The 11,740-nt window shown below is 32.4% G+C and overlaps 1 protein-coding gene across 1 annotated transcript; it reads right to left on the bottom strand.

Moving 5' to 3' along the window:
• Positions 1-746: 746 nt before the first annotated feature.
• On the bottom strand, positions 747-5,223 carry LOC112799830 (metal transporter Nramp3.2). The gene is made up of 4 exons (XM_025841843.3): positions 3,937-5,223; positions 3,108-3,244; positions 2,317-2,969; positions 747-1,111 (listed from the first exon to the last, which is right to left on the bottom strand). Exons 1-4 carry the CDS (start codon positions 4,482-4,484, stop codon positions 887-889), a joined length of 1,563 nt encoding a protein of 520 aa, XP_025697628.1. The 5' UTR covers positions 4,485-5,223; the 3' UTR covers positions 747-886.
• Between the last annotated feature and the right edge of the window lie 6,517 nt (positions 5,224-11,740).

The raw sequence follows: 11,740 nt of genomic DNA, 5'->3' as shown, positions 1-11,740 counted from the left end.
TCACAGAGTTCACAGAGTATCAGATTTCATCACAAAATCATGTTCATAAATCATAACTAAATTAAAAAATAAAAATTACCTGGAAATGAGGACTTCAGTTCTTCAACGCTGCTGACGCTTCTCTATTGCTTTCTCTCAGAGGCAGACGCTGACGGCGAAGTGGCTGAGGGCGCTGACCGTGCTGACGCTGCTGAAGGCGCGACGGAGGCTGAGGGCGCGACGCTGCTGAGGCCGCGAAGCTGCCGAGGTCGCGACGCTGCTGAAGGCGCGTCGGAGGTGAGTGCGTTGAGGGCTTCAGGCGTTCTGTCTCTCACAGTGGGTCGTGGTGGGTCGTGGCCTGGTGGCCTCGTGGGTGTTGTTCTGTGGGAGTGGGTGTGTGGGTGTGGGACGCTGAGGCTGGAGTGAAGCACGAAGACGAAACTGACGAAGGAGAAAAGGGAATTAGGGCTTCCCACATTGCAAAACGACGGCGTTTTGCTGTCAGGTTAAAAAACCGGCCAGGTCCCGGTTCGGTTCGACCGACCGATAACCGGCCGGTTCGTCAGTTCAATGCCGGTTATCAAATTCTGCGGTTTTCTTTGTTGACCGAACCGCTTTAGCGTCTGATTTACGGTTCGACCGTCCGGTTCAACCGACCGGTTCGAACCGGTTTTCAGAACATTGATTTTCCATTAATTAGAGAACACTGCAGGTCTTTAAACACTACAGCGCTCAATTCTCTCAAGTCTCAACCACATTAATATCAGTGATTTCAAAGGCATTTCATTTCAGAAACTAAATTTTGATAGAAAAACAATACTTCCGCTACAACCTACAGACTGAATAATTTACAGGCAAAAACAACAATATGCTTCCACCACTTTGCATTGACTTCTTTACGAGCTAATTACTCCAACTCTGAGTTAGTATTTGACTTTCGCTGTGTCACACTTTGCCAAGGTGAATACGTAACGGCCCGTGAAATAAGGTATACTATGAATGCAACATATGCAGCTGTTAGCACGCACACTACAGTGCCGACTATTGCGCCATTCACTTCGTGCGAGAAGAATTCCAGCAGAAGGTAGCCGTTAATCACTATCACCAGAACAGTCACGAGCCATGAAATAATCTGCAAACACATAGGAAGCCACTCAGCAATCAGCACTTTAATCTAACAAAAACAAAAAATTGAGCAGAGTATTGGGAAGAATTCACAGTTAGTACAGAAACCACATTCGATTGAAGTTCAGAGTAAACAGATCCTCTAAATTGAAAAAATTCACTTCTATGACGAGAATAGATTTCCACCAGTGATTAAATACTTTTGTAGGAGTCATGACAGAATGCACCTCGCTGATCAATGGTGGAAACCTATAATCAACATAATGCACCTTCTCTAGCTTCACAGATGACATTACAAACTTGTAATTAAATTATAATCAACAATTAAGCTTGCAAGTAAAGCATGTATGAAGTATAAACAGACCATGCATGTGAGTGCATTGACTGCTAAGAATGTTTTTGGGCTTCTTGTATAATAATAGGATAGATATTCAGGCAACTGACACAAACTTCAATTAAGTGAGGATAAAAGTACAATTTCATCTACAAGATAACACAAACAACAACATTCTAGATGTTTGGCATATGACTCATGCCAATTATGGAATTTCATGCAATTTCCAACTGCGGGATTATCCAATAAACTGAATTGCATAATATAAGATATTGAACACACCATGATGAAAATAAATAAATAAATAAATAACAAGTATAAATAATATTGACTTTGGCATTTTAGAGTAGTGAAACTGGTTCTCTAGACACACAACACCTCCTTTAATTTCTCAAGACAGGATAGTAAAATTGTGCTTCCGTCAGTTTCATCAGAAGCAGACTCTAAATTCTTTATTGTAAAGGAGACTAAGGATTCACATCAGTTCTAACTTGTCAGCTGCCTAAACTGCAGGACAGAAAAAACCAAGTAGCCACTTCTGAATTACCTCCATCAGTCCATCCTAATTCAACTAAGGTTTAATTTAATGGATCAATAGAATATATATATATAACAGGTAGTCCTAAGCACAAGCATCCCATGTTAACGCAAGGTCATGGAAAGAGCTGCAACCAAAGGGTGTAATGTATATGCTGCCTAACATGATATTACATCAGTGGCTGTTTTCACGGCTTGAACCCGTGACTATATATAACAGAAATTTCGTACAAAATGAAATTTTTGGCATCACAAAGTACTTCAAATGTAAAAATATATTGATAATATGTATCTAGTAATGACTAATGTGATCAAAGTGGAGATGAGAGGATCATATATACCTGGAGGACGGGGCCAATTCTGAAACTTCCCATTATCTGCTCCTTTGACACCAAACAAAGCAAGGGAATAAGTGCAAAGGGGATTTGAACTGACTGAAGAACATTAAGCCACTCATTCAGAACATCTAACGATTGCTCAGAGGTGTCGAAAATAAGAGCAACTATCATAGTTGGAATAATTGCAAAACTTCGTGTAATTAGTGCTCTCATCCATTTTTTCAACCTTAAATTTAGGAAACCCCCCATGATAAATTGACCTGCATAGGTACCCGTAAGAGTGCTACTTTGTCCTGCTGCTAATAACCCAATACCCCATATATACAGTATTGGAAATAATCCACCCCCATACTGCTCCTGAAGATACTGTCCTGCATTTACAAGACCAATGTTGTTTGCTAGTTCGGTACCATAGAACCCCTTAGCAAAAACGGTTGTGACAAATATATTAATAACAAAGGAGACTATAAGGGCCATGGTGGACTCTATTGAGTAATAATTAAGAGCTTCTTGAACTCGGCCTTTATTCCGATGATCAACCCTCCTTGATTGAACAAGCGCAGAGTGCAAGAACACATTATGAGGCATAATAATGCAGCCCACAACTCCAACAGCCTGCTGTATAGTTCTAGAGCTAAGCTTCGGAATCAAAATACCTACAAAGGGTAAAGCATGCGCTGTATCAGCTCTAAAGCAACATAACACATAACGATTTACTTTCTAGCAAAGCAATTTGGAAAATTTACTTAAAGTAAACTTTGGATAAGTTCAAATGAATGAAATCAACTACTTACCAAGAAGCAATTCCTTGCCACTGGGCTTTGTTTCACCAAACATCCATGCAAAGGCAACCGCCATTATCGCAATGAGAACAGCAAAAACAGCTTCCAGTTTCCGCACACCATAATTCTCCAGAAGAAGAAAAACAAAACTATAACAAACAAAACAAAACAAAACAAAACAACCATATGTCTCAATGTTTGACTTGGGAATACTACAAAATACAAAGACATGATTTAACAAACAAAAATGCTTATTTTAGTAACTTCCATCCAGGTTCCAACATTTTAATTTAAAAAAAAAAAACTCAACGATTCCATTCCACTGAAGATTCGTCCGGAAACATATTTCTTTTCTTTCTCTCCCTCTAATCTCAAATGAGACCATCAAAATCACCGATACCTTCATAAAAGCAACAATTTTGAACATATCTTGCAAAATGTTACTCCTAGAAGTTCCAATCTATTACTGTCACTTTTTGGTGTGCCCTTTTCGTAGCTCCTCGGATCAATGTATAGCAACAGTAACAATGCCAGAAACACCAACATTGACATATAAAAATCATACTAGATGTTAAAAAAAAAAAAAAAAAAATCAGCTATCAAATCAGTTGTCAGCGTAGAATACATGTTGAAATACAAAATACACCCTAAAAATGAGGGCAAATAGCATTTTTGTAAACCGAAGAAACCAATAAACACCTAAGGATAAAACTTGATAAACTAGACTACAATTTGAAACATACAGTTTGGCACAAATAATGTAAATCTAAAATCTAACGAAATTATGCTAAACTTACCACAAAAAAAAAAAGCAGGCCAAAAAAGGAAATATAAAATTTACCAATCAAGAGCAGTTATGGTGACTCCAGCCCAAAGAGGCACAAAGCCATTACTAAGGATCCTTATAGCAATAGCACTACCAATAACCTCCTGAATATCAGAACCAATAAGTGCCACCTCAGCCATAACCCACAGCACGTTCCGAGCCCACGTCGGGTACTCCTCCCGACAAAGCTCCGCCAGGTGCCTGCCCGTTGCCACGCCGAGCCGGGCCGACAGCAGCTGGATCAGCAGGCCCATGGCTGTGGCCCACATGAGCAGCCACAGCAGCGAGTACCCCGCAATGGCACCGGCCTGCAGGTCTCCTTCCAGGTTCCCTGGGTCCAAGAACGCTATGCTCATGAGAAAGCCCGGGCCCGTGAATAGCCATAGCTTCCTCCATGAGAACGGTGGGGCCCGGGCCCAGTTCCCGGACTCGTACTCTGACTCGTCGATTCCAACTACCACGATCTTCTCGGAAGAATCGTAGGCTGTTTCTTCTAACTCATCGGCTTGTTGCGGTGAGTCCAGTAAGAGGGGTTGCTCGTGTTCTTGTGGAGTTGGAGGCATGGTTATGGCTATGGCTATCGAATTGAATAATGTTTGATTGATGGAGGGTTATTATGTGTGAGAGTTCTAATGGGTATTGTGAAGGGTCACTGTCCCCTTTTATGCTTTTCTGCCTTTTGAATTTCATTCATTTATCATGATCCGCTTGAAAGAAACTTAAATCTAAACTAAAATGAGTTAATTTAGTAGAAATGACTAATTAGCTGAATTTTGGGGAAAAAGAAATTATCTACAGAGTTGGCAGTTGGGGATTGGAATTTTAAAAAACCAAATTGAAGAGAGGTTATATTATTGTATTATTATTTACCACTCCAATGTAGAGATTTTAGGGTTCTTTTCTTTAATTAACATTTTCAATAAATAAAATTAAGAATTTAATTATCTTGTGTTTTAACTTCTAAAGACATATTTTAAAAACACAATAATAAATTTTTTTAAAATATTTGATATATTCAATGTATTAAAAATATAGAATAATTTATTTTCTAGTAACTTTTAATAAATGATTTTTTACGATATTCTTAAAATTTACTTTGAAAGCACATATTAACAAGCCTCATTAAAATGCAAATCTTCCTGTCTTTCTTGTTTCAACACAGCTTTATTTATTTTAGGATAAAAGTGAGTACTTTTATTCCCGAAATTGAAAGATTAATTTATTTAACAACGGCTTTAAGGATAAAGATCTGGACTATTTGCACAACTTGTGTGTTTAATTGTATATTTAAGATATGAAAAAATATAAATTATATTTAATGGTTTGGGTATCTTGTAGTCGTAGTTGTAATCACATGAGGAGAAAGTGGTGTTTGTTAATGTGACTTGTTTCTTAGCTTTGCTATGCTTTGATACTGATATGCCATGCTCGTGTTGAGTTGTACGGCTGAGGGGTGGTATGAGTGCAGAGCACACACGCGTGTGTGGGCGCAACATGTAAGTTTAGCTACACGTCAGCTTCAGGGAAATGATTCGACTTATTTTTCATCCATGTCATCGTTATCTGCATGGTGGGGAAGGAATAAAATGGTGGGAAAAGAATAAACATGGATATTATTATAGGATATTTAATTATTTATTATGAAACCAAAACATATTTGTATAGGATATTATACGCAGGGGAGTAAGTGGATTTAGATCATTCTATCAACCGTTTTATCTATTCATATGTATACATTAAAAATTAGTAATTAAATTAATTATTTATATAAAATATATAAATTAAAATATAAAATATATATTAAAAATAAATTAAATAATATATATTTATATATAATGATTATCTTTTAGTATACATATTATGTTTTGTAATTTGATTATTCTATTAAAATTGAATCGATTTAATTTAATTGTTTTTAATAATTAATGAGTAATCAGTATAATTGGATCCGTTCTTATTGGACTAGATATCAAATTTAGTCTTACAAAAATTGATCTAATTTGAGTATCTAATTTTATACTATATATTTAATTAAAAAATATAATTTATAATGTTGATTGTGATATTAATATATTATAATGTTGATTTGTGATGACAATTTGTAGTTTTAATCGTTATTTTTTTTAAGTATTTATAGCATTTTTCATCACTTTTCTATAATTTTTTATTATTTACTTTTTTTATTTTAATAAGGTATCTGAATACTAGAACAAATTCTAGCTGATTTTTAGTCGAACTAGATTAATTCGAATCTAAATAAAAAATATACTGAATCTAGTTTAAACCAATCTGATTATATTTTAATTAGTTTAGGTATTTTTTATTTAAATTGAACCAATTCAACTCAATTATATTTATATTTTTAGATTAATAGTTAAATTTATCTGTGAAATATTACTCATTCTTTAAACTAGTCCTTAAATAATTTTTTTAGTCATATTAATCTTTAAAAAATAAAACATGAGTCAAATTATTAGTCTTTCCGTTAGTTGAATATGACGTATCACGTTAAGTGTCACATGACATGATGACGTGATACGTTAATGATACATGTCACAAAATAATTAGTTGATATGTCAATGACACCTAACACACCATGTGTCATCTGATATGTAAAAATCAAAATAATCCTTAAAAATTCATATATAAGTTATTTTCATTTCTAAAATTTTAAAAATTAATAAAATTAATCTTTATATAAATATTTTTTCTTCATAATATTCAATTTAAAATATTTTTTGATAGTACTAATTATTACTTTTTAGACCTTAATAAAAAAATTCTCTTTACATAAAATAATAAAAATAATAAAATTATTATAAAATTATTTTGTCATTTGTATTTTAAAATTTTATATTTTTAAATTATAATTTTTTTATAGTAAAATTTTTTTATTTAAACGAGTTTATCAAATTATTGTTGATTCTATATTTAAAAATTTAATATTTTAAATCTCACTAAATAATATAGTAATTATTTTAAAATTTAATTTTTTTAAATTATAATTTTTATTATTATTTAATTTAAATAGTAGAACTCAATAATTGAAAAATCGATTTGTGGAAACACTTGTTGAATCTTAATATTTTAATATAATTTTTTTTAAATAATTACTATATTTATTTAGTGAGATCTAAAATATTAAAATATTTAAAATAACTATTATATTTATTTAGTGAAATCCAAAATATTAAAACTAGTTATATACTTAATTTTAATATTTTGAATTTCACTAAATAAATATAATAATTATTTTAAATATTTTAATCTTTTAGATATCACTAAATAAATATAATAGTTATTTTAAATATACTATATTAAAATATTAAGATTCAACAAGTAATCACACAAATAAACTTTTCAATTATTAAATTCTACCATATAAATTAAATAATAATAAAAATTATAATTTTAAAAAATTTAAAAGATTTAAATTTTAAAATAACTACTATATTATTTAATGAAATTTAAAATATTAAACTTTTAAATATATAATCGACAATAATTTGATAAACTTGTTTAAATAAAAAAAATTCACCATAAAAAAATTATAATTTAAAAATATAAAATTTTAAAATACACATGACAAAATAACTTTATAATAATTTTATCATTTTATGTAAAAAGAATTTTGTTTATTAAGATCTAAAAAATAATATTAAAATTAGTACTATTAAAAAGTATTTCTAATTTATTATTATGAAAAAAAAATTATATAATGACTAATTTGATTAGTTTTTAAAATTTTAGGGATAAAAATGATTTACATAGTCTAGGGACTATTTTGATTATAAATAACTTTTTTATATGTCAGGTGACACGTGACGTGTTAGGTATTACTGGCACGTTAACTAATCATCTTGTGACACGTGGCATTAACCTACCACATCATCATGTCACATGGCACTTAACGTGATACGTCATTATCTAACTAACGGAATGACCAATTTAAATCACATTTTATCTTTCAAGGACGAATATAACTAAAAAATTAATTATTATGGGACTAATATGAAGAAAGAGCGATTTTTCATAAACGACTTTGATTATTAACCCTTGTGTTTTCATTTGAAACATTGTTATAGTATATTTATTATATGTTTATTGTTTCTATTAATTAATTATGGTTAAATATAATTTTTTTGTCAAATAATTTTTTTTTTAAAATTCTATTAGATTGTTAATTAGTGATTATTTAGAAAATATAAACAAAGCATATTAATTTGTTCCACTAATAAACCCTCATTAAAAATGATAAACAAAGTAAGTGAAAAACAGGAAAAAAATATATGAAAAATTCAGGTTAATTTTCAATTACAAACTTAATTTATTTAATAGAATATTTGTAATATTTTTCTAATTCAGGGGTATAATAATTTAGTTCAAACCAAAAAACACTAATAATGAAAAACTAACACATAACACAGTCGTATAAATTTTTCACACAAAAATGATATATTTTCATGAAACAAAATGACTATATACTTTTCATATGAATTTAAAAAAATGTCAGGTCTTATTTTTTTATTTAAGATTCAATCATTCATTCATTTATAATACAACCAGTCAACCAGATGCTAAACCATATATAATTAGTTGGATAAAACATACCAAAACTAAAATATTAGCCAAGCTTTTATTATTTACAAATTTAAAACATACGAAAATGAACTGACAATAGATGAAGTTCTTCTAAAATAAAATAAAAATTCGTAAAATAAAAAATAAGAGTTTAATCACTATTAAATTAAAATAATAAATTTATATATAAAAATTATAAATTCAATAATAATTAATATATTACTTTATTACTTTATAATTTTTTCCGTTTTGAGGATCTTTCACAAATTCACATTGAAAATGGCATGTACGAGCTGAGTGTTATTTAATTATTTTACATTAATGTTTCATCGTTAGGAATATACAGAAGCAAAAGGACAAAGAATGAAGGCGCAGAGAAGCAAGGAATTGAGTCTGCCAAGAGTGCCTGGGCCACGAGCTAACAGGCGTCATTGTCGTACATGGCTCGTGTATACACGGGCTCTCACTCAATTGCTTCTCATTTTGGTTTTTCTTCCTTTTGGTAAATTATTATTGCTTTAGTTTTATTTGAGATGTTTCATCTTTGTTTATAAATTATAACCTTTTAAATGTTTTATTTTGTTTTAAAATTTTTCATAAGATTTAAATAAATCTGAAAAGATACTAACACCAACGTAATTATTTAAATATTAGTAACCAACTATGCTAAATATATATTAAAAATCAATTATATAAATTAAATTGATCATCTATTTAAAATAAATATACGTTAAAATATATATTTACACATAAATATATAATAACTGATATAATAATTAATTTTTATATATACAATTTTTTATTAACATATTTATTATTAATATATTTATTGTCCTTATATTAGTCTCATTACCAATATATTTATTCATTAAATAAATTTTATATTCTCTAACATAACCACTATTAATTTTTTCCTTGCCTATAATTTTTTTTTGACAGAAGAAAACTTTTATTTAAAAAAATTATCCAAACAGTACTTACATATTACAGAAGAAACATTAGATCTGCCTTGCCTATAAAATTATTATCACGTGACTAGGGGTGTCCATAGATCGGATCATATCCGTAGATCTGCGGTATTTATCCGCATCCGATCCGATAATTGCGGATATGATCCGATCCGCAGACTGATCGGATCGGATAGGATCCGATCCGCACCTATTAAGGATCGGATTGCGGATTTCTGTGTTGTATCCGCGGATCCGATCTGCAGATCCGGAGATCCGCAAAAAATAATTAAAATATATATATATATATATATATATATATATATATATATATATATATATATATATATATATATATATATGTTAGTTACTTTGTGTTGCAGCCACCACCTAACTTAACCCTAATCTCATTTTGCACTTCACACTTCACAGAGACACAGACCACAATTCACCTTTCGTCCCTGACTAGTGACTCCCTTCGGACCCTTCCCTTCCTTGTTCCTTGCTTCCTTCCTTCACGGCGCTGAAAGCCTGAGACAAAGTAAAACCCAAATCTCCAGACCCCAATCTCACTCTCACCCATTCACCTATTCTGCCCGTCTGCCGTTCACCCCGCCGTTCAACCCCTGACCCCCAATCTCTCAGACTCTCACGGTCTCACCTATTTTGTCATTCACCCCGCCGTTCACCCCGTGACTCCCAATCTCTGAGAGTCTCACCTATTATGCCGTTCAGGTTGTCGTTCACCCCCGTCGTTCCTGCCTGTGCTGGTCGGCTTCCTCCTCAACGTTGACGACGATGTTCAGATCCTTGAGCAGGCTGTTCAGAGCAACACTAGCAGTAGCTGCTTGGATTCTCTGCCTCTCTGGTTGAAAGCCTCCAATCTCTCACCCCTAGGCCCTAATCTCATCACCGCGTTCAGGAGTCAGGACTTTAGTCTTCAGGTAATTTTCATGAGTAACCTGCTGAATTGAAATGCTCTATTTCTCTATTCTGTGTTTGGACTCGATTTTTTGACTTATTTTCAATACATAATAGTAACCTGTTGTAATTACCCTTACTGTTATTGTGTTTTTTAAAGAATTCTGCTCATGTTATTGTTTATATGAATTATGTGAGATGCTGGTGTTCTATTCTATGTTTATATGATTTATGTAATTATGTGAGATGTTTCTTGCAGGATTGTGTTGCTTGAAATGGCTGATAGGCAAGCAGTTACAAACAATACAAGTGGATCTGAGGTAGGCAGCATTCCTACTCCACCAAATGTTGCTGCATCGACACCTTCTGAGTCAGCAAGGGGAGGAGAATCAGTGACTAATCCAGCCTCAAGTGATGCTCCTACTGCTGGGACAAAGACATAGACAGGCCAGCCAGGTAAACGAAAGGCTAGCAGGCCCCTTTCTATTGTTTGGGATCACTTTAAAAAAAATGCGAAAGAAACTAAAGCTCAATGTAAACATTGCTTGAAATGGTTACAATGTCATAGTCGTAGGGATGGCACCTCTAATCTAAAAAAACACATTGGAACTTGTGCGAAGAACCCAGATAATCAAGTTGATAAAAAACAAAAAACCCTTGTGTTCACAAATTCCAATTTAGATGAGCCACCAACATTGAAGGCAGTAGACTTTAACCATGAGCGGTGTAGGCTTTCACTTTGTAAGATGATAATAATTGATGAACTCCCATTTAAGTTTGTAGAAAATACTGGATTTAGGGACTTTTGTGGTGAGATGCAACCTCAATTTAAAATCCCAAGTCGTCAGACAGTTGCTAGAGATTGTATGCAATTGTATGTAGAGAAAAAGACCAAACTTAAATCCCTCTTAGAGTTGAACCATCAAATGATTTCCCTAACCACTGACACTTGGACGTCTGTTCAAAACATGAACTATATGTGTATAACTGCTCATTACATTGATGATGGATGGATGTTGAATAAGAAAATATTGTCTTTTAACTTGATTGCTGATCATACTGGTCCTACCATAGGAAAAGCGTTAAAGAAGTGCCTGAAAGATTGGGGTATTCGAAAGCTTTGTACTGTAACTGTAGATAACGCTAGTGCCAACTTTGTTGCTGTGAATACTTTGGTTAGAATTATGCGAGAATGGAATGGTTGTACTATGTTGGGTGGGGAATTTGTCCATCTGAGATGTGCTGCCCATATTTTGAACTTAATTGTTTGCGACGGTTTAAAAGATTTAAGCTCTTCTATTTCTAGGATAAGAACTTCCTGTAAGTTTGTGAAGTCCTCTCCATCTAGATTAGCAACCTTTAGGAGGTGC

The sequence above is a fragment of the Arachis hypogaea genome, chromosome 1, assembly GCF_003086295.3.
Source record: "Arachis hypogaea cultivar Tifrunner chromosome 1, arahy.Tifrunner.gnm2.J5K5, whole genome shotgun sequence".
Classification (NCBI taxonomy): domain Eukaryota; kingdom Viridiplantae; phylum Streptophyta; class Magnoliopsida; order Fabales; family Fabaceae; genus Arachis; species Arachis hypogaea.
The sequence above is the reverse complement of the archived record's forward strand: the minus strand, read 5'-3'. Positions and strand labels throughout refer to the sequence as shown.

Coding starts and splice junctions, on each gene's coding strand:
- LOC112799830 (XM_025841843.3), bottom strand. CDS start 4,484: ATGCCTCCAACTCCACAAGAACACGAGCAACCCCTCTTACTGGACTCA. Junction 3,245..3,936: donor ACCATAACTGCTCTTGATTG/GTAAATTTTATA, acceptor TGTTTGTTATAG/TTTTGTTTTTCTTCTTCTGG. Junction 1,112..2,316: donor GAATTGGCCCCGTCCTCCAG/GTATATATGATC, acceptor ATGTGTTTGCAG/ATTATTTCATGGCTCGTGAC.